The 23,331-nt window shown below is 47.7% G+C and overlaps 1 protein-coding gene across 2 annotated transcripts in view; it reads right to left on the reverse strand.

Annotated features, from left to right (window-relative positions):
- Window positions 1–18,652: 18,652 nt before the first annotated feature.
- Pdyn (prodynorphin) overlaps window positions 18,653–23,331 on the reverse strand; it is a 12,424-nt gene continuing 7,745 nt past the window's right edge. The window contains exons 3-4 of one of the 2 annotated variants that reach the window (XM_036185378.1): window positions 21,721–21,869; window positions 18,653–20,625 (exon numbers count right to left, since the gene is read on the reverse strand). In XM_036185378.1, the coding sequence (XP_036041271.1) occupies window positions 20,011–20,625; window positions 21,721–21,855 (750 nt within the window). In that variant the 5' untranslated portion in view covers window positions 21,856–21,869 and the 3' untranslated portion in view covers window positions 18,653–20,010. Of the gene's footprint in view, window positions 20,626–21,720; window positions 21,873–23,331 lie in introns of both variants that reach the window. The other variant, XM_036185377.1, reaches the window with a different exon arrangement.

Raw genomic sequence — 23,331 nt, forward strand, 5'->3', positions numbered from 1 at the left:
ACTCCATGTAGTTAAAAGGGAGGTTTATTTTGTGGGGTAACTCACAAATGAAGGGATAGGTTGTAGGGTCTAGCAAAAGTATGGCGCAGTCCGGCGGTGTTCTCTGGAGAACTCTGCTTGGTCTACCTCCTGCGACCAGCGACCCAGAACCAAGAGAGACCTCTCCTCTGGATCCTGGGTCTTCAGCTTCCTCCCTCAGCCCCGCCTTGCGGGCGAGACCATTATCGAAGCCTCAATGGGGGTTGGAACTTTCAGGCCAATGCTGGGATGGCTACCCACTACAGAAGTATGAAAAAGCCATGTGGAAACCCACTGCTTTGTAAGCTGTTAAAAAGATAACTTAGGGCTGGGGCGTGGCTCAGTGGTTTGCTGCACAAACCCGAGGACCTTGTGCTGGCTAGTTTTATGCCAATGACACAAGCTAGAGTCATCTAAGAGGAGGAAACCTCAACTGAGAAGATGCCTCTATAAGATCCATCTGGCTGGGCGGTGGTGGCGCACGCTGTAATCCCAGCACTCGGGAGGCAGAGGCAGGTGGATCTCTGTGAGTTTGAGGCCAGCCTATTCTATAGAGCTAGTTCAGGACAGGCTCCAAAGCTACAGAGAAACCCTGTCTCGAAAAACAAAAAACAAAACAAAACAACCAAAAAAAAAAAAAAAATCCATCTGTAGGGCATTTTTTAAATTAGTGTTGATGGGGAAGGGCCCAGCCCATTGTAAGGGGTGTCATCCCTGGGCTGGCAGTCCTGGGTTCTATAAGAAAGCAGGCTGAGCAAGCCATGATGGCAAGCCAGCAAGCAGCACTCCTCCATGGCCTCTGCATCAGCTCCTGCCTCCAGGTTCCTGCCCTGTTTGAGTTCCTGCCTTGACTTCAGTGATAGAGTACATACAGTATGGAAGAGTAAGCCAAATAAACCCTTTCCTGCCCAACTTGGTTTTGGTCATGGTATTTCATCATAGCAATATTAACCCTAACTAAGACAAAACCTGAGCTTTAATCCTTAGTACCCACATAAAAACCAGGTGGATTTGTTCTGTTTCTGTGGCTGTGGTGAAACACCATGACCAAGAACAATTTAGAGAAGAAAGAGTTCATTTTGGCTTACAGTTCTAGAAGGTTGGAGTCCATAACAGCGGGTGGAGTGAGGAGCTAGCTGATCATGTCTCAGCCATCCAAGGGAAGTAGAGACGGTGAGCAGGAAGCAGAATGTCCATCCCCAGAGATGTACTTCCTTCAGGAAGGCTGTCCCTCCTAAAGGTTCCATAAACTCCCCAAACAGTACCACTACCTGGGAATTAAGTGTTCAAATACATATCCTAATGAGAGATACTTCTCATTCAAACCACAACACCAGGTTTGGCTATCAGCGCCTGTAACCCCAGTGCTGGAGAGGGTAGGTGAAAACATTTCTGAGGCATCCTGGTTCCCAGCTTAGCTCCATTTTTAGTTAGAGGCCTTAAGAGAATACCCAGTCCTCCTCTGGTCTCCATGCACTCATTCATGGGAAACATGCATCCACCATCACATGAGTACAAACATGTATGCACACACATAAAAATTTAAAAGGTTGAATGGAGGTACTCTGCATGAATAGATAATACTACTCCTGGAAGTCATGTTGTTAAATGAAAATCCCAGTGCCAGATGTGGAATGCCTCTGGATGAATTTTGAATCAAGAAGTCCCCAGGGGCTTCAAAATAATCTAGGCTATTGCCATTGCTCTTGGTTGCCAACCAGAAGTACATGTTAGGACCCCGTTGCTGAAGACACCACACACTCAGGTTGCAGAATGTAGAGAAATCAAACCAAAACTACCTTGAAAATCTCCTTCCCATTAATTGGCTTTTATAGCACTAGAATGTGCTATGCAGGCTGTTAACAGACTTATACAGATATAAACCTTGCCAGGAAAGAAGGGGTGTAATAGTGGCATGATGGGTATGAGGGTTAACCAACAGCTTTATGATTCGATTTGTATCCCACTCCACAGAAGGGAATGTGTGTTGGGTATGTCCTATAAGCCTTGTTAGAAGTCCCTGGCTGCGGAGGCCACAGGCCCTAGAGGGTAACCTACTACTCTCCTTTTGCTAAATGGACGTTTTCAAACTGCCTTATGAATATGTCTCCTCATATCCATGACCAGTGCTGCTGTTGGCATTGGTCACACAAACTTCTTTATGCACTAGTTAATGCAAACACTCAGAACTGGTAAAAATGTTGTGAGTAAATGACTATTGTATGCTTAACAGGACATCACCTCCTCCCAGGAAACACTGAGGAAGAAGGATCCAAAGGAGTATAAAAGCCAGGGGATGGGGGAGGAGTGCTGTGAAATGCTATTTTCTAGACAACTGGGGACGTATTCATCGAATCCAAATCAGGCATCCATGGAGACATTTGTTAATCTGGTTACCTGTGTTCACAGAGCACCTACTATCTGCCAGATGGTGTTCTGGAGACTGATATGGAATAAAAACTCGAGAGAAGGCTTGGTCTCCCATATCCTTGATTAGCTGCTCTTCCAGTTATTAGGACAAAATTCCTCAAGTGGCTTTAGGAAGGAAAGGCGTATTATTTCATATGGCAGGGAAGTCATGGTGGCTGGGTTAGCTCAGGCTGAGGCAGCAGGAGAGGGAGGTAGCTTGCTACACACTCCATCTGCATCTGTAGTCAGCAAGCAGAGAAAGGCGGCTGCTGGTGACCAGGGGGCTATCTCTTTCTCCTGATGTGGTTCAAGACCTGACCCTCATGGGATGATGTTGTCAATATTCAGGGTCTGTCTCCTCTCCTCAGTTAAAACTCTCTGGAAACACTCTCACAGCCACACTAAGAAGTGCATCTTCTAGGTGCCAGCCAAGCAGACAATGAAGATTAACCATCATAAGTGCTCAGCCTATTGCATGGAGATAGATAGACTCATTAAAGCATGGCGAGTGTGGACAGAACACCAGTCATGTTCTGCAAGATGAACAACAGTCTTCCAGAGAGGGGAATAGGGGCAGATGGGCTGGGGAGATGTGGAGCTTTGGGAAGCATAGAAGGGAATGTCTAAGAAAGAACCTGGGAGAAACAGAATGTGTCAGATGATAAAGGGCTCTGAATGTCTGCCTAAGGGGTTTGACCTTGATCCCTGGCCTGGAAAAGGGTATCATTGAAAGAAAGTTTTCAAGCAGATTGCAAGCATACTGGAGCTTCAGAGGAGCAACTCGGGAGGCAGAGGAATAGCTACGTGAGGTCTGGGTGATCCCCAAGAGGCAGGGCAATGACACGGGGACTGGTAGGGAGGTGCAGTCGGAATCTACTGAGTTTGGGATTAAGTGACAACAGTCTGGCTGTCATGGAGAGAGCAGAATGACGAGTGAAACTGTGAGACCTGGAACCTATCAACATGGGGAGGAAGTAGAAGGGAGGACTGTTGGAGCCAATTTAGAAGCTATTTCTCTAAAGGTATCACAGCCTGGGGTAGAAGCACAGACCAAGGGGAAGCCCAGACACCGACTGTGACAATGACTAGGAAAAACTGGGTTGTCACCAAGGACATTAGAGACAGCCTGGCTGGCTGTTCTCTCAGGGAGGCCAGAGTCGGGGCGGGGGGGAGAGAGAGCATGGATCTTGGCCACACACAGTGTCCAGAACCAAAAGTCTTAGGAGGAAATACCTGGGGCAGACAAGGGTGAGCTCAGGCGGCTGGGCCTGCCTTCCCCTGGCTCCTGCCACCTTTGGTTGCCAAACTCCAGCCACATGGCTAGGTCCCCAATCACACTCGAGCATCGCCATGTGCCCTTTGCCCACGTCCTTCTCCAACCACTTTCAAAGACTTAGGATCACCCTAAGCTCCCCCAGCCCTTGTTGTCTAAGCACAGGGCTCTGGTGCCTCATCTTTTTACTCTCCACTATTACATATGAGAAATGTAGAGGCTGAACTGGGCTTTTAAACGACTTCCGAACTCCTACAGTAAACATGAGGACTCAAAGAATGGATGAGAAATGGATGGAAATGAAGGGGACTTAGTGGAAGAAGAAGAGAAGGGATATGGGGGGATGGAAAGCAGGAGGAGATGGAGTGAGGGAGGGAAATGGAAGGGAGGCAGACAGGGAAGAAAGGGAGGGAGGAAGCAAGGAAGGAGAACCATGAATGGCTAGATACATGGAGGATTGATGGAGGGAGAGAGGGCCAGATAGATAGATTCACAGACAGATAAGGATATGGACCAGTGGCGGTATTAATAATGGATGGAGTAAGAGGATGAGTAAATGAGGAGGAACTGAGTGGAGATACAGGAGAATGATCAATTAAGTGATTAATTAAATAAATGAGAAAATAAGTGATTAAGAGGATGGATGGATGGATGGGTGGGTGGATGGATGGATGGATGGATGGGTGGATGAATGAATGAATGAATGAATAAAACTATGTTCTCTGCTTATGCTCATCCCTGGTGTCTGCTATGTGCTATGTGCTGGCCTGCCTGCAGTGGTAATCCTATCCACTCAGCTGACCAAGAAACCCCTTGTCCTTGGTGTTCCTCTTGGTGAGTCTGTGCTTACCAAGCTCCACCCTGCTCCTTGATTATGAACCCCCTGCTCACACAATTGTGTCCACAACCCAGTCAGGCAGATACAGTCAGGCCCATGATGTAATTAATGTAGATAGTGTATGTATGTCCTCATTCATCATCATCAGAGCTGGGCTTGAGTCCAGTCCATCTTCCTGCTACGAGGGCTGCCACACCCCCTCTATTGGGTTGGTCCCTATGTCTTCCACCGTGGATATCCTTGAATAAAATCCTCCTTGTCATCTTTTAACTCCACTTGGGCCAAGTTGAGTTGAGAGCCCTGAACATTTATGGTTTATCACATTTGCTTTCATTATGGTTATTATTCTAAACTTTCCCTGGAGCTTTGGGAAGAGTGGGTAGCCAAATATTACAGGGCATTTTAATTTCTAGTTTTATTTTATACGTACAAGTATTTTGCCTGGAGGTATTTATGTACACCGCAATCATGCCTGACCCATGGAGGTCAGGAGAGGGCATTTGGATCCCCTAGAACTGGAGCTACAGATACTTGTAAACCACCATGTGGGTGCTGGGAACTGAGCCAGGTCCTCTGCAAAAGTAACAATTGCTCTTTAGCCCCTGACCATCTGTAGAGTCCTATTATGATACTGTCTTGACCTTCATACTCAAATTTTTTAAGTGGGGAAAAAAATGGAATGGGTGGAGGGGAGCATTGTTCTGTACTTGAGTGAAAACTCAAACCCCAAAGGCAGCCATCCAAGCTCACGGTCCCCAGGTGCACTTGAGAGCTCGAAGCATGATTTCCTTTTCTTTGAGAACAGGAAAATTGCTTATTCATGTGTAGCCAAAAGTAAGATAGCGTTGAAGAACAGGCTATTTCAACAATAACAACAAAAGCCCAAGATTTTTCATCTTAATGCTAATAATCACCCATTTATAGTCAGTGCACTTCTAAGTTCCTGCCTTAAACCCAGAGTTTTTTAGAGTTGGAATTTAGATTCTTAAACCTACCCTGGATGGTGGCAAAACTCCCCCGTGTGTATTGATACAGGTGGCCACAAGGGGGCGCGCCCAGATCAGCTACTGCTGACTGCAGCCACCTGGCTTGTTGCTGCCCCCTGCGGTGGATGCATTCTTGCTGCGGATCTGGTAGAGAGCTTAGTTCTCCTGCCCCAGGGTGATGCTCCTCAAGTTTGGAAGCAGCTGCGGAGGTTGGAGCAAAGGAGCAGGATAATTTCTGAGACGTATCAAGATCCCTACGAAACACAGTGGGTTTCTGGAGAGGAAAGTAAATTCAGGACCTACTGTGTGCCCGGACTTTATGTAACTGAACTCCTCTCTACATTATTTTGTGGGGAAGGGAGCCATCTAGTAAGGGAAGGAGCCTACAGGTTGGGTAGTAGCATGACCACCAGTGCAGCTTTCTTGGCAGTCAGCCTCCTTTCACGGAGTGAAAACAAGAAAGTGGTCTCAGCTGAGGCCCAGCTCCAGCCAGGTTCTAGACAGGGCTCAGAGATTGGTCTGTGGCCTGGGGCTGAGGTTGAGGTTTCTGGAGAGGACAGCAGCCCAATGAGCTCCTTGTCTCAACGTGGGAAGTGGCAGTGTCCCTGTCATTATGATGGTAAGGGTTACTTCCGATTTTTTAGGGCAGAAATTGTCCTCCCAAGTGGAGAGCCTTAGGATGCTCTGGGAACTATCCTCTGTTCAAGGATCCCCTCAGGCCTTCAGTGACTGTCCCAAATCTTTCTTTCATTCTTATATGGGTGTCTCCTCAGACCACTTGCTCCAAAGCAAAGTCTCCAGTGTGTAACTTTTGGAGATGGACATGTGCTGGCTGTGCCTGCTCCTGTACCTGCCCCCTAAGTCTGCCCCCTGTGCCCCTTGTACCTGGCCCCTGTGCCTTACCCCTGTACCTGCCCCCGTGTCTGCCCCCTGTGCCTGCTCCTGTACCTGCCCCCTAAGTCTGCCCCCTGTGCCCCTTGTACCTGGCCCCTGTGCCTTACCCCTGTACCTGCCCCCGTGTCTGCCCCCTGTGCCTGCTCCTGTACCTGACCCCTAAGTCTGCCCCCTGTGCCCCTTGTAACTGGCCCCTGTGCCTTACCCCTGTACCTGCCCCCCCCCCCCCCGTGTCTGCCCCCTGTGCCTGCTCCCTGTGTCTGCTCCCTGTGTTCTCTTCCCATTTTACTGAATCCTGCCATTTCCATGTCTTTAAGTCCCCACCCAGGCTGGCATGCTGTGAGCCTAAGGGACAAACAGAAACTTTGTTACCTCCAACCCCAACTTAGCCCTGAGTGTGATCAGAGATGCCATGGAACAAAGATAATGTGTAAGTACTTGTTATTTAATTAATGTTCAGTGCATTGGGATTGCTTTTTAAGAAAGGAAATCCTACTTGCCCTTAAGCCTTTCAGTTGAATTTACAAAACTCATTCTGCTGCTGCGCAGTCCCTTTCAAGGGACCTTTGATTAATAGTCAACTCCATTAAAAAAATCCATCTTCTTTGCAAATGTGGTTAATTACATTATCTTCAACATTTAAGACAGGACTTACTAATTTAATGTATTCTATTTCACTTTTAAAACACTTTCCTTGCTAGACCTGACAAACAAAACTTGCCAAAGTTTAAGCACTTTGGAAAATCTGAGACTTGAACTGTATTCACATGACACTAGTGTTCACAGGTTTAATAGAAGAAGTCATATGGTCCTCAACAGAAAAACCACAAGTCTAAAATCAATTACAAGTTTCAAATTAGAGTTACAAGGCTAATATGTTCATTCTCTGTGAAAGAGAGATGTTATATTTTTACCTAGCAAATACCTAAGTGTGCAAGGTTAAAAGGCATTTGCCCAAGTAAGTGAAAAGTTCTCCATCCTAAGGGAATTAGAGTTACCACCTCCTCTAGGACATTACGGCATCTCTGAGGCAAAAGTTCCAGGTGCAACAAAACTAATACCCATGCCTGACCATTTGGTAACATGAAACAAAGGTAATATTTCCCAGAATCCCTTGTAAAAAAGTGACTACATGACCAAGACCTGGCCAGAGAGATATAAGCAGAAACATTATGTGACTACTTCTAGAGTGTCTTCCGAGAAAATGGCTGCTGCGTGTGCCTCACCCACTCTGTTTTAGCCATCCCTCCCGCTTGCCCCAGCCCCAGGGGCGATGGTTGGACTTTTGCCGTTACCTTAGTCCTAGAAGACCAAGTGTGATGTGAGGAAGCAGGATCCTGGGGTTCTGATGGTTTCAGAGAGGAGTTGAGGTTAATTAGTAAGATTGCCCATCTAAACCTCCTGGTAATGTGGTCTGGACCTAGTCTCACCTCTTCCCCTCAGTGGACTTGCCCTTGGGACTTGCTGTGATCAACTGCTTGTGGCAAAATCAGCACTGCGTGCGGTCTAAGGCAGCATTCACATTTGTTCACTTGCAGTGATGACCTGAGGTTCGGGGCTCCATTCAAAGCTGCTCTAACCTGCTGGAAGATGAGGGGCTCTGGCCAGAGCATCTGCTGTTAGGAGCTGGGGGAAGCCCTGTAGAGTCTCCCAGCTCTGCAGCACCCACCCCTCACCCCATTTCCGCCCAGGCAAAACCATCAGAGAGGTACTCCTCAGTGTACATCATTGTTTTCAGCCATTGAGTTTTAGTGGTGGTTGGTTTGTTTATGCAGCAAAAGCTACAGAATGCAGCCATAAAGCTGCCCCAAAGTCTCACTTTTCCACAAGTGTTAAGTCGTTTTGTTTGGGGTCTTGGATCTAGCGGATCCTGATGCACCTGTGGGCTGAGCTGAGCTGGGTCAATGTACAGGGTGTTCTCTCTTGCTGCCAACAGACATGCAGAGCCTTTTCTAATTGGTTGCCATGTCAACAAAGGACTCCATTTTCTCAGAAGAAGTGGATCTCGTGGACAATTGGGTTCTGGCCATCTCATTAACTCTTCCGTCTAATCTGAGACTACAGTAGCCCTCCCCAGTCCCTGCCTTGCCCTCCCTCCACTCACATAGGAAGTCACCGCTGGCTTCCTCCACTAATTTCCTCATTGCCTAATTGAATTCTGAAACTGATTTTGCCCTTGTTGTCTGCCCAGGCTCTGACTCTGATAGATATGACAGACATCTTAAATTCCACATCTCTCCTCTCTGTGTTCTATTATTCTCAAAGTCAAGTCAGATTGGGGATTCGAGTATTCTCCTGCTCTGAGCCTTCATTTCTTTTTCTTGCAGATGGAACCTAGAGTCTGACATGGTGAGGTTGTTGAGACATGACTCAGATTTTCTACATAGACACTGTGATGTGCTTAGTTACCCTGATTAAAGACCCAGCAGCTTCCCAGAGCCTGGGCCATAATATCCCAGTAGATAAATAGCCAGTGAGTCAATGAGATCCTCAGCTCTTTACCACCATGCACCCACGCTGACCTGGGTACTCCCCACTCAGATAATCATGCACCCATGCTGACCTGGGCACTCCCCTCTCACACCACCATGCACCCATGCTGACCTGGGCACTCCCCTCTCACACCACCATGCACCCATGCTGACCTGGGCACTCCCCACTCACACCACATGCACCCATGCTGACCTGGGCACTCCCCTCTCACACCACCATGCACCCATGCTGACCTGGGCACTCCCCTCTCACACCACATGCACCCATGCTGACCTGGGCACTCCCCTTTCACATCACCATGCACCCATGCTGACCTGGGCACTCCCCACTCACACCACATGCACCCATGCTTGCCTGGGCACTCCCCTCTCACATACCACCCCACGCCCGTACTTGCCCCATTACTTCCCACTAGCCTGCCATTACTGTTCCCCCTTAGCTCTACTGTGGCTGCCTCCTTTGCTGTCACAGGTCTTATGCTAAACATTGTCTCCCTTGAGAGAGCTCCCTGACCATAGGCACAACTAGCTCGTTCTGTCGCACATCCAAAGTAATGACAGGGATCAGAGAGATGGCTCAGAGGTTAAAAGCACTTACTGCTCCTATAGAGAACCTAGGCTGGGTTACACCTACGGGGCAGCTCATAACTGCCTGTAACTCCAGACCTCTTCTGACCCCCAGGGTTATATGAGGTGGTATACACAAACTCATGCAGGCTCACACATATATGTAATCTTTAAAAAAAAAATCTTTTTTATTTTTATTTTTTTAAAGATTTATTTATTTATTATATATGCACATGCCAGAAGAGGGCACCAGATCTCATTACAGAAGGTTGTGAACCACCATGTGGTTGCTGGGAATTGAACTCAGGACCTCTGGAAGAGCAGCCAGTGCTCTTAACCTCTGAGCCATCTCTCCAGCCCTCTAAAAAAATCTTTTAACAATAACGTACTATAGTAACAACTTTAATAATAATTAAAGCTCTTAGTTTTAAATTTATGTTCCCTCAGAAACCAAGGTGCCCTTCAGTATACACATGGAGTAAGTGGAGAACCCCACTGTGAGGGTTGATCTTGCTTATCAGCTCCACTGAATCTAGAATGAACCAAGATGAGCATGAGCACTAGGCACACCTGTAAGAGATTTTCTTGATCCAGGTATGTGAAGTAGGGAGACCCACCCTCAATGTGGAGCTTTGCTCTTTGCCTGCTTGTCTTCCCGATGCCTTCCCATCATGCTGGCATGTTCACAGACCCCGTTTGAGTCTTGCTGTAGGCTCCTGCACCCTGTTGCTGCTCCTCCTCCTCCTCTCTCTTGCTGACATCAGGACCATTCCTTCCACCTCCTATGTGGACTGAAGGCCAGCAGCTCTCCAGGGATCTCCAGGTCATCGGTGCTAGATTGGAGGTGCTGGGGCCACCAGCTTTGTGGGCCTAACAACTACCAGGTTCTCTCCAGTGTGAAGGCAGCCACTATTGGACTACCCAGACTGTATTGTGTAAGCCAACCTCACACACACACACACACACACACACACACACACACACACACACACCTTTTATTGTGTAATTTTTCTTTCCTCTGCTCTGTTCCTCTAGAGAAGCCCAACTGACAGTCTACTTAACAAGATATTACCCACTGACCCAAAGACATGAACCAGGAAGCTGAAGACGGACATAAAGAAACCTTGAGTGCCCATCACTAGGCCAAAAAAGCCCCTGCAGAGGCTGGAGGCCGCACCATTTCAGCCATATCATATTCTGGCAAAGACAGCTATGGAGATTGTAAAAGGACCAGCTGATGTTAAAACTGGGGAGGAAGAATGAACAGGTAGAGCCTGTTCTGTATGCTACTGCAAGGTGGGTGCACGGCATTCTGCCTTTGTCTCACCCTCCTTTCCTTCTGTTTTTGGTTTGGTTTGGTTTTGGGACAGGGACTAACTACATAGGCTACCTAGAACTCGCTCTGCAGCCCAGACTGGCCTGAGACTCAGTGATCCACTTGCCCTCATTTTCTCTCTCTCTCTCTCTCTCTCTCTCTCTCTCTCTCTCTCTCTCTCTCTGTGTGTGTGTGTGTGTGTGTGTGTGTGTGTGCATGGAAAACAGAAGGGGACATCCTGCTCTGTCACTTTCCTTATTATCACTTTGAAACAAGGTTTCTCGTGGAACTCAGAGCCACCAGCAAGCCCCACCGACACTCCCATCTCCGCCTCCCAGCACTGGGAGGGTGCACAGCCATGCCCTGCTTTTTACACAGGTGCCAGGATCAGAGCTCAGGCTCTCATGCCTGTGCATCAAGCACCCTTAACCACTGAGCCATCTATCTCTCTTGCCCTGTCTTAGCTCCTTAAACGTGAGCCCCAGGGCAACAGTGAGTGAATGACAGCCAGTCAGTTGACAGCACAGGACATGGTGTCCTGCGGCATCCACAGCACGGCCAGAAGAGTGACCCTAGCAATGTCGGGTTTTAAACCCTTGGTGTCATACTGCTCTGGCGCATGGTATTGCTCTGGGACAGCACTCTGGCCATGTCACTTCTTAGATGAGACCTTTTGCTTCCTTTCTTCATTTCTGCAACGAGGTGTAACAGGCTTTCTTTTGGGCCGCCAACCAGCTCCCAAATCATGACACAGAGCCATATGATCAATTCTGAATGCTTGGCCTTACCCTATTGTTTGTCTCACTAGCTCTTATAACTTAATTTAACCTGTTTCTCTTCATCCACATTTTGTCTCGAGGCTTTTTACCTTTAATCATTCTGTATGTCCTACTCTGTGTCTGGCTGGCAAGTGGCTGCCTGGCTGGTGGGCCCCAGGCATCTACCCTCTTTCTCCCTGTTCTCTCCTCTCAAGCCTAGACTCCCCCTCCTACTTATTCTCTCTGCCTACAAGCCCTGCCTGTCCCTCTACTGTCTAGCTATTGGCCATTTAGCTTTTTATTGGACCAGTCAGCTGCCTTAGGCAGGCAAAGTACCACATGTTTACATCATTAAACAAATGCAGCATTAACAAATGCATTTATTTAAAGTACTATTCTACAACATTGAGGCCCACTGGACACAACATAACCTACAGGGCTTCTATGATCAAGCTTTTCCTGTCACTCAGATGTTCTACAACAGTTATCTGCTCCTCCTCAGTTGGTTTGGGAGTCACTCCCTCATAGGGCTCCCACAGGCCAGGCCTCTGCTGTCTCTACCCAAAACTCCTCTCTCACCTTCACCCCAGCAGAATAACTCGTCTTGTATTTGCTACTGGCATTTGCTGTAAGGAATCTCCCCTGCTGGGCCACACAGTCCTGAGTGAAGGGATCATGCCTTCATTGATCCCTACTGTGCCTTTGTCCAGGGAAGGGGTCAATGAAAACTCATCATCTCAACCATGACTGTTAAATTTCACATGAACACTCTTGATGCTTTTGGGAGGTTTTCAGATAATTTTAAATTGGAAAGAAGCATTGTAACCTGCAAAATCAGAAAAGAAACTGAAGAGCAATAGTCCCTAATGCATTGAAATCCAACTTGGTTTGCAAAAAATTTGATGTATATACTTGACAGTGATGAATCTTTTATATAAAGCAATTCAGGGACCAATTCAGATACTTTTCTTCCTAAAAGCTCAAACCATGAGGTTATATTTTTCAGGCTAAGAAGCTAATTTCTCAAGTGCAATTGATTTTTGCAAACTGGCTTCCCAGCCTTCACCAGAGGCATTCCCAGAGCTACCCCTTGCCTGCAGGGAATTTGAACCACCCAGAAGCCACAAGTCCCATTTCCCTTCACTGCCTGTTTTGAAGAAAGCACTGTGATTGGGGCTTTGATCTTTTTTTGGGGGGGGGGGAGCTGAGGAACCCCTGCCCTTGTACTTGCTAGGCAAGCGCTCTACCACTGAGCTAAATCCCCAACTCCGGGGGGCTTTGATCTTAATAAAGAAAAGTTCCTGGGTTACTTCTGGAACCTTCCATCATCCTTTTTTTAGGGGGATGCCAATTGACACGCCCAGATTACATCCTCCCATTCCCTATAGGTCATAAGTCAAGGGTCTTCTCTAAGGTCCATCAGTTGATCAACAGTATTATAAATTATCCAGAGCAGGACACTTAAAGGCTGAAGTAGGTAGCAGAGTAAGTCAGAACAGAGTGGAAGCCCAGTACCATCTGGTCCCATCTGCTTCTGCTCCATTTCCACCCTCTGCCCTCCCTCATTCCCTCCTCCTTACTCTTCTCCTCAAATGACCACACTCTAAGCTTTTGAACTTGCTGTTTTCTGCCTGGAATGCACACATACACACACACACACACACACACACACACACACACACACACACACACACACTTTACTAGACAACTACAACTTACTGTCAACCTTGCACATCTCTGGTCTTCTGTCAGAAGGTCCTTGTGACCTCTCCACGTGGCTACCCCTCCCTCCATTACTTCCCCGACCCCCCTTTCTTTTCCTCCCTAGGACTCACACACCTAACCCACTCCTGACAGATCCATTTATTCTTTTAGAGCTAGTTTATCTTCCCCTTGAAAAGTGAACCCTGTGGAACAGGACTTTGCTTAAGCACCAGTGAATCCCTGGCTTCTTGCCTGGCACTGTGTATACAGTAGATGCTCATTAACGTTCATCAAAAATGAGATGAATTCAGATAGGGAAGACACTGCCCTGATTATGCAACAACTTCTGGCCAGATGGTATCTGTGTGTCTGTGAACTCCCTCAGCTCATAGGGTAGAAACCATCGACTTCATTCTTACACGAGGAGCTGAGACTCAGTGGCTTTGGTAAGAATTTGACTGAGGCAGATCACCATGTACTGGAAGCTTGAAATGTTAGCAGCAGTGTTTAACAGAAGAGAAAACCAAAGAGGTCCAGTCCCCTGCTGTTCAGTTAGAGCAATCCTCAGGCTCATGGGTCTGGACTCCCTATTTAGTGCTCCTTCTCAAAGTCCCAATATTTCACACATCCTGTTAGTAATCACAAAGCTCCCTTGGCTTCTCAGACCTCTGGGCAGCTCCTGCAGGGGCCTAGCAGGGGACCAGAGATGTTGGAGAACAAGACAGGCACATGCTTTCAGAAGACAAACTTCCTGTCAGAGGTGTTGACAGACTCCTGAGAACAAAGAATGATGGACTCAACTGAAATTAGACGGAAACAGGACAAACTGTGGGTGAGTGCAGCACAGGTGCCCGTTTACCCGTTGGGTGAGTAATTAGAAATCTCTGTTATAAATCTCCACACTCCTGTGTAGTGTTCAGGATGCCGACTTGACATCTATTAGAGAAGAATTGTTCCCTTGGCTGGTTGGGATTTTGTTGTCTTCACTTTGGAGCCTTTAATTAATGGATAAGCCTCATCGTTAGGCTGGTTCCTGTGAGGGGCTTGGAGGGAGGGTAGGGGGGGAGGGGCGATCCAAGGCAGAGAATGGTAATGACTGTCATGATCATTATGACCAAACTTCCTGTCTGGTGACTGTGTTCGATGATGTCTGGAAACTGCTTGCTTGTTAGTAATGGGCTCTCTAAAGGTTACTAGGGTGTTGGTATGCTGGTAGCCAGTGCCTGTCTGCTCTGGGACCATTGCACAGTGGCCTCGGGCAGAGACAGAGGCTCTGGAATCTGGAAGGGCTGGGATATTCTCTGTCTCTACAAATAGCTCATTAAAAAGGATCTTGTTAAGTCCTCTGGCGTGTGGAAATGTTCTCTCCTGGGGACCAAACAGAAGCAACTGTAGTTATATGCATAATGTATCCACACTAGAGGGGACTTCAGAGCACACAGGTCACAACTCTGGAAGACTTATTTAATGCCGCCCTTTAACACTAACAGCAGAATGTTGTTCCTTCAATGGTCGTGTGCTTCGCTCAAGTGCTATCATGCACACCATGGTCAGAGTCACCATTAGAAAACTGGGTTCTGAAGAGGTCCAGTCTCCTGCCGTGGCTGCCGTGTAGTACTAGAACAATACTCAGGCCTGAGTGAGGGCCTAGACTATTGGAGCAATGCAGTATGTGGGGCACAGTGCTAAAGGCAAGCTAGGTGTATTGTGACTTACTGGATACTCCTGAATTTTTGCCTCTGACCAATAAAGTCTGTATTCTCCTCTCCACTCAAGAGATCAGAAATCCGAGCCCAAATACTCTGTGCCCCTGGAGCCATGTTGTCTACCCCTCATAAGCATACCTCTTGATGACCACAAAAGTAACCTAGAAAAGGGAAGCCAGAACACTAGGATTGTGAAATCCACGTTGTATACGAAAAAAACTAAAAGCTATTTCTCATTTTTAAAAATTTGGAAAAAGAAATCATAAAGTGGTGCGGGAGTGATAGCTGGTGTCAAACACACAGTTGTGCATATTGCAATACTACTTTATAATTACTTAGCTCCAGCTGAGAGCCATCATGCAGGGCCAGCTGTCTGCAGTCTCTTGTAGATTTCCCACAGCATCTGTTTGCCAACATCCTCTGTCCCCACCAATCCCTCCACTCACTAGAGAGTGATTCGCTGCTGTTGTGACCTGGCACTTCCCGACTTGCTGGGAATCATGCTCCAGTCCCCCACCCCACTCGGTCCAGCTCCTGCCTTTCCCATTACTTTGCATGAGGTTGAACCCATCCTGCTCTATGATAACCATGTTGTGACCAACCAGAGCACCATACAAACCTATCTGTGATGAGTGGAATTAGCTCATTATTGCTCAGAAGACCCAAATGTTGCCAAAGTGGTATAATAAAACGTTGGCTAGGACTATTATGAAAATAATACATAAAACAGAAACCTGCATGTTGAGGCCTGAAACTTTTGGAAGCCACTGGAAAGCACATGGCACTTACTGATAGACAGATGCTGAAGTCCTCAGAGTCCCTTGTTCCAGTTCAACCGAAGCAAAACCTTACTGGTATTTGTATTATATAAGCCAACAAATTGTCTGCCTTTACCCATCTGAGGTAGTCATACACCATTTGTTTGAAAGTGGTAGAAAAGTCTTCCCTAGAGACTAGTCCAGGTTGACAGCAGGATTGAGATCCGGTGGGTAAAAGTAATAGAGATGACGTTTTGACACCCCCTCCCCCCAAAAAAAGTATAGGACGATGTTGTGAAGTTTCAGTTTACAAATGTATCCAGGCAGATTCAAGTGTCTGCTTTGGACCTGGGTGTGGCTGGATAAAATGGATTCAAAGCTTAGGTTCCTTCCAACTTCCCTTTCCTGTGACTACCAAGAAAGAAATATCCAAGAGAAGGATTTTCTGAACATAGCTACTGTCCTTTAACTCTGTATCCCAATTCTTTTTCTTATGGCAATGGCCACTATTTTTTAACTTTAGATTCATATTTTTCCTTACTTGCCAATCCTCTAACCTGCTGAAGGAGGAAGAAGGAATACATGTCCTAAACATTCAGTATTACATGCACCTAATGTAGTCTAGCTGCTGCCCTATTACAGCTCAATATTTCCAGCCTGGGAGCTGTGGGGCTTGGCAGAGACAGAATGAGTCAGACTTTCCTGAGTTCTTCTCTTTGTGCTCAGGCCTATTTCGGTTGAATCCTCTGTCTCTTTTCTTGGGAAAAGCAAATGCCTGTAAATCTATCTTAAGAAATGGTTGATACAGCTGTCCAGTGAGAGAACAAACCCTGCTTCCTAAAGCAAGAGCTTCTTAATGGCTCCCAGCAATGCCCATGTTATTTGTCAATCACCATGTTGTCCAAGACATGCTTGGACTACAGTAGACACTTCCTGTCAGTGGTCACAGGACCCAGAGAGCACCCTCAGATGGTCGGAGAGTCCAACACTGTTGTTCAGACTATAAAACTGTAAGAAGTACATGATAGGAGGAGGCTTTTGCAAAGTGCTGGCTTTGGTACCTTGACTGCTAGCAAAATCTTTAATGAATCTGAGCTCTCTGAGTGCAGTTTCAAAAGTTATGTTTCTATAACACTGTAACAGAGAATGTGTCCATTCTGTAATAGGTCTTCCAAACACAGTAGGCCTTTAATTAGTACTTTATTAAATGAGTCCTGTCACATCCCTGGCCCTGTGCCTTTTATGAAGTCACTCCAAAAGCAAGTGTTCCAATGGAACCCACATCTATGGCCACTGAGTCACTGTGACACATTCTGTTTAAAGACACCTCGTCTGCACCATTCAGTTAAGGCATCAGTTTAGCAGAGGGCAGTATATGTTTGCCACTAGCACATTCATTCTTGCTAGGAACATCTCTGTAACCTGTCCCAGTTTCCCAGCACAGGAAGAGGCCCCTGAAGGTACAGTACCTCCCTCTGTCCTTGATGTTCTGTTGCTGAATGCCCAACTTTGCCACTGTTCCTTAAGACCACACAGGGAAGGAAACTCTCATTTACTGAACCTACTAAGTGCTGAAAACTATATATGTATGATCTCATTTGATCCTCTCAGCCACATTGTAAACAAGGCCCTATTAGTCTTTATTTTATGTAAACAAGAAGTGTTGCAGGATATTTGATGGCACTGTGAAACTCCTAGACTGTGTTAATAAAACTAATTTTGGATCAGGAGACAGAGCCAGTAACTAATTGACAAGAATTAGCCATAGAGAGTACAGAGGACCCAGGAATATGGGCAGAGAGATGCAGGAAGGAGTAGGGGGGACTTAGAGATTCTCAGTCTTTTTGGTTTGGACCAATGTGGAGAGTCTCTGTCTCTCTGTCTCTCTCTGTCTCTCTGTCTCTCTGTCTCTCTCTCTCTCTGTCTCTCTCTCTCTCTGTGTCTCTGTCACTCTCTCTCTCTGGACAAAAAGGAAGTTCAGCTGGTTGTTTCTCAGCTTCTCCAATCTTGCAGGTTTTTACCCTGACATCTGACTCCTGAGTCTATTGGTAAATAGAACAACTTCAATAAAAACTACATTTGGCAGCCATGGCCGAGCCAGTGCTGGCTGGACCAGAAATCCTGCCAGGCTGCAGTCTGGGTGGCTGAGTGCTGACTGCAGGCCACAGGGCACAAATTGTAGTAGGACAGGCCCATAAGGTCGAGGAAATTGGCTCAGACTAGTAGCACATAATGTACTCCTTAAGAGCCAACCTGGAGTCTGCCTGAGGGCCTAGCAACAGGAGTTGTCAGAGTTCCTGATCTTGTAGAGTCTGCCGGAAGGCCTAGCAATAGTCACTGTCAGAGTTCCTGATTGTGCCCAGCCAGTGAGGGACGACCACACAGACTGGGCGCTGGGAGGAGGGTGTATAAGGCCTTCCCTGTTATTGAATAGATGAGATCGTTATTTGCTTTCAATGGACTCCTGGTGTCTGTGTCGTTGATGCTGCACCTTCTCATCCCCTGAGGGGCCATTAGAATCCAAGCAACAACAAATGATAGTTAAAGTATCATTAGATTCAGGTGAGGCTGCTAAGCAGATAGAAAAACAAGAAGTAAGACCCAGAGAGGTCAGTGACTTACCCAAAGTCACAGACTCAATTTACAGATTTGAGTCTGTGACACACTTGCTTTCTTGTTTTCTTGTATTCCACATTTTGTTTTATAATGTGACTATAGGGACTGGAGTAATAGCTTAGTGGTAGAGTGTTTGCCTATCATGCATGAGGCACCAGCTTCAATCCTCTAATACAACCATACATGTGTGTGCTTTTGTGGGTATATGCATATCAGATATGCATATATAATGCAGTACATTTTCTCTGGGGACTATTATTCATGCAAACATACCAAGTCATCAGCATAATTTTATTTATTATAGCAGAGAAGCAGGGAATCACACAGGTCTATTAAGGACTCACACATTCCAAGTAAGTTGGATAAATGTGATTTTTAAGCAGCACACAAAGTCATCCTAAAACAATCTACAGATTTCAGAACACATGAAGAGCTCTCCAGGCTATGGCCTATTTGTGGAGAGGGATCACTCAAGACATCTTATGCAAATATGCAAATCCAGTCTGTTTTCTCTCCTATCTAGCCTCATCTCCCTAACCTATCAATATAAATATCTGCCTGGAGATGGGGAGATTTAAAACCAGAGAGGACCTTGCCTCTGATTCTGAATTATCTGAATCAAGGGAATCCAGTTTATCGTAAACGCTCTCTGCTTTTGTTTGGAGACATGGAGAATGAGGCTCACTGTAGTGTGAGGTGGGACAATCTTTCCTTCAGCTGCAGCTTCTGGATCCCCTTTTCCAGTGCCAGGGCATACACTGGGCCAAATGGCTCAGCCAAATGGCTCAGGCTCCCGCAGCCAACTCAACTACTGACGAACACAGCTGTGCTTAGCCTCCTCAGCTCCACTCTGATTCAGTTCCTCATGGGGTAGAAGTGTGATACTGATCATTTTTAATGAGGACTGTGGGAACTGGCCCAAATTCTGAATTTGTTGTACAGAACAAATTGGTTTGTTTTGCTCCCTCTTATCATTTCAGCCTTTAGAAGCTCATGGCTTTTCATCATGAGCAAGGGGCTTTTACTCCTTTAGGAAAGGCACCACCCTAAACCAGGGCTTAGGAGCCGGGCTTTTCCAGAAACACATTTGAGACCCTGAGAACTCTGGATGCTCAGACTGACCATGTATCGTGCTAGAGGCTGGTCTTTCTAGGGTCATAATCCCTGCCCCCGAAAAGGCTTTTCATTTAGCCTGTGGCCTCCAGAGCAGGGCACATAAAAAAGAGCCCCTGATGCTGAGAATACAGTTACGATATCCATTTGCAAATATCTTATTTTAAAGCTCCACTCTGTATATCTCATGCATGCATACTGTCAGGGAGGTGCTCATCCTTCTTCTGAGAGGGGCACATGATCAGTGAAGTTTGGGGGTCACAGATCTACAGGTAGAAAGAGCAAGTCTCTCTGGATTTGGGGGTGGGGGACACCACAGGGTCAGAGTGGTTGGGCTGATGTGAAAACCCTACCACTAGTAGTGGTAGTTTAGAGGTCTAAGGGTTTGAGCCGGACACGGGGCCTATTGGCAGAACGGGGCTGGGCTGGGCTGGGGCCTTTTCATATGAGTGCTGATGGAGTAAGTGGGGGACAAGCACGCAAGGAGGGGAACGTGAGCTCTAGTATAGGAAGAGGGTAGGGGAGACTCCTGACCCAACTCCATGGTGAGGAAGTGTTAAGCATCAAGCATCTAGATCTTCAGAGTAGGTATTGGGGTTCTCCTGGGACCGAGTCATCACCTTGAACTGACGCCGAAGGAAGCCGCCGTAACGCTTCTGGTTGTCCCACTTCAGCTTGGGGCGAATGCGCCGCAGGAAGCCCCCATAGCGTTTGTACAGGTCCTCATGCCCTACCGGGTCCCCATCCTGGCCCCTGTCCTCGTCCCCGGCCATCTCTGAGCTCCTCTTGGGGTATTTGCGCAAAAAGCCGCCATAGCGTTTGGCCGGTTTCCTCAAGTCCTCCTCGTTGAAATGGAGTGTGTCAGCCTGTATGGCTCCGTCGCTCATCCGGTCAGCACCCACCAGCTCAGATTGTTTGCCATCCCGGAACCTGCTAGAGAGACCCCTGAGGTTTTCCTCTGAGACGCTGGTGAGCAATCGGCTTTTCTCCAGCTCCTTCAGGAGGGGCTCCAGGAGCTTGGATAGTGCACTGTAGCCTTCCTCCAAAGCAGCCTCGTTCTCCACGTCATCCTTGCCACGGAGCCCGGAGGCAGACGGGGCGAGAAGAGACAAAAGGCGCTGGCATCTCTCCCAGTCCTCTGATGGTGGTACCAGGTCCTGGCACTCCAGGGAGCAAATCTGAAAGATTCCCAAAGAGCAAGGTAGTCACGCCACCAAAAGACTTTCATCGTGTGAGAGATGAGAAATCAGACTTATCCCAAAGGCACAGAGACACAGGTGGAAATGCCCGAGATCTTCCTATTGCCCTACGTGTGTTTTTGCTCTTCCAAGGGTATAGTTGCTCTGCCAGGAGTGGAGAGCCCTGCTAACACTTTAGAGACAGAGGTTCAGAACAGCAGGAAGGATGTGCATGGGGAATGGGAGGGTGTAGCACACCTGAGGGCGTATGTTGGGGGGACCATAGGATCTGCTTCATAGGGCTGCAAGGAGCATCCAGCCACCTCGACTATCACAGTATTGATGGTAGTGAGCAATACCGGAACTCAGATTCTGAAGATCTGAGGCTGGAGTCCCCACGCTTAGCCACATTGCTTGCCTGGGGGTGAGCAGGACACACTGTGTACAGCTCCATGGCCGTAGACTAGACTGAGATATTAAACACTTAGCACCATGATCTCACGGAATCGCTCTCATTTTGCAAATGAGGAAAATAAGACTCGGAGAACAGTTTCCGAGTAAGGGAGCTAGAAAGAGCCAGAACCAAAGCCCGAGTGTCAGCCACCACAGTCTAGCCGACACTACTGCAGTCTTTCTGCGGGGCCTGGTGAGAAAGCAGGACCCAAAGCAACATCAACAGGCCAGGCCCAGGCCCAGGAGAGTGGCTGAGGCTCCAAGCCCACCAAACACATCCTGACAGGGTTGATGGTGAGAGAGGTGGCCGGGAGCCTGAATTTGGAGGTGCCTATCAGCCAGTAAAAGAAGCCTTGGAATGTCTACCCAGTGCTGTAGACAGCACAGCAAGCACCCCATGTCTACACTTGGCTGCCTGGAAACTCAGTCTGTGTGCAGGCCTGGGAGAGCCATGGTGATGAAGTCTAGACCGCAATGGGACCTAGACAATAGCAGACCCTGGTTCCTGGCTATCCGGAGGGCAGGAAAAGCCATGCCCCGATGCAGTAGGTGCAGCAGACTCAGCTGCCGTGATATACAACCTCCCTGCTCTGGGCTCCGCCTACAAATGGAGTGGTATGGAGAAGCCTTACTGAGACCTACCAGTGGGTTGATGGGATGGGGCCCATCCTGAGTCCTCACCGCACACAGGGAGCACAGGGCCAGGCAGTCCGCTGCATCGTTAGAGGGTACAACCACAAGGAGACAAGCTGTTAGCATCAGCACAGACCACGCCATTCTGTCTCAGTCTTCTGCTGGAGAGGGAGAAGGACAAGATGGTGAAGTATGTCCTGAGCTGACAAGGCCGTACCTCTTACCTACGTCTGGGGTAAGAGCAGCATAGGCAGGCATTCTCCTTCCAATCCTGTAGTCAAGGACACAGAAGCTGGGGAGGTAAAGTGGGAGTCAAGGCCGAGGAGTAAGGACGGGCTGAGTCTGAGTAATCGCTGCATACTGGGATCCTTTCTCTGTTCACAATCCACAAAGCAGCTCTGCAAGGCAGGCCGTGCTGTGGTTCTCACTTGACAAGTGGAGAAGCCGAGGCACAGGAAAATGGCTCCACACAGCTAGGAAGCTAGGAAGCCAGGGCTTGATCAGGTCTGTCCAACTGCAAGTCACATTTCCACTGTCACCAACATGAAGGTATGCCACTGGATTCTGAGTCTCCAGGCTGGAGTGCTCTCTGTCTCTGTTTCTGTCTCTCTCTGTCCCTCTCTCTGTCTCTCTTTCTCTCTGTCTCTGTGTGTGTGTCTCTCTCTGTCTCTCTATCTCTCTCTTCCTCCCTCTCTGGAGCTGGATATAGAACCAAGGGCCTCACACACGGTAGACAAGCATTGTACTACTGACTTACACTGCCATTCTTTCCGTTCTTTGCAAGTTCTCTGGAGTGCTCTTTCACTTGAGCATTGCTCCTCACGCTGACCAGAGCTCCACCTTCACCCCTCTCTGCGCTGGCCTCCCTCCTTAGCTTCTCAGATTGGAGCACGCAATACCTTTCTCAGCATAAAAATTCTGAGATGGGCCCACTAAGTGGGGTAGAACCTCACCCTCGGCCTCACGGTCAGGCGCTGTCTGTCTGGTCCCATCCCTAACCTCAACAGTCAGGTCTGGGATCTCTTTCTCACCTCTAGGCCTGGCACATACTGTTCCTCTTCCTAGAGACCCTTTCCTCTCCTCTTCCCACTTCCTTCCTGATTAGGTCTCACCTGACAGGAACTTGTACCTCCTCCATCACAATAGTGCACCCCCTAACTAGCTGTGCAAGCACGCACTCTGCCCCTTCAAGTGTGCGCGTGCGCGCGCGCGCACACACACACACACACACACACACACACACACACACACACACACACTGAACAAAGAGACAATCTATTGCCCTCTCCGTAGTACATGCTTGTGGGCCTCAGACAGGCTAAGTTCATTCCTGCCTCAGGACCCCTGTACTTTCTCTTCCTCTGTCTGGAGTACTCTGATCTCAGGTTTTCACAAGACTATCTTTCTGCACTAAATAAACTAAATGTCACAGGGCCAGACAGGCTCACACTGGCTGAGGTATCTGCCTTTACCATTTCCCCAACTAGAACATTAGCTGTCTTAACTTCTTATCATCCTAGCATTTGAAACTCCAGCCAGCACATAGTAGGCCCTCAGTAAGTGCTTGACAGATGAACTGATGGTTTATAAGGAAGTCTATTAAAAGTTGTCCCTTTCGGG

The sequence above is a fragment of the Onychomys torridus genome, chromosome 4 (assembly GCF_903995425.1).
Source record: "Onychomys torridus chromosome 4, mOncTor1.1, whole genome shotgun sequence".
NCBI classification, from domain to species: Eukaryota; Metazoa; Chordata; class Mammalia; order Rodentia; family Cricetidae; genus Onychomys; species Onychomys torridus.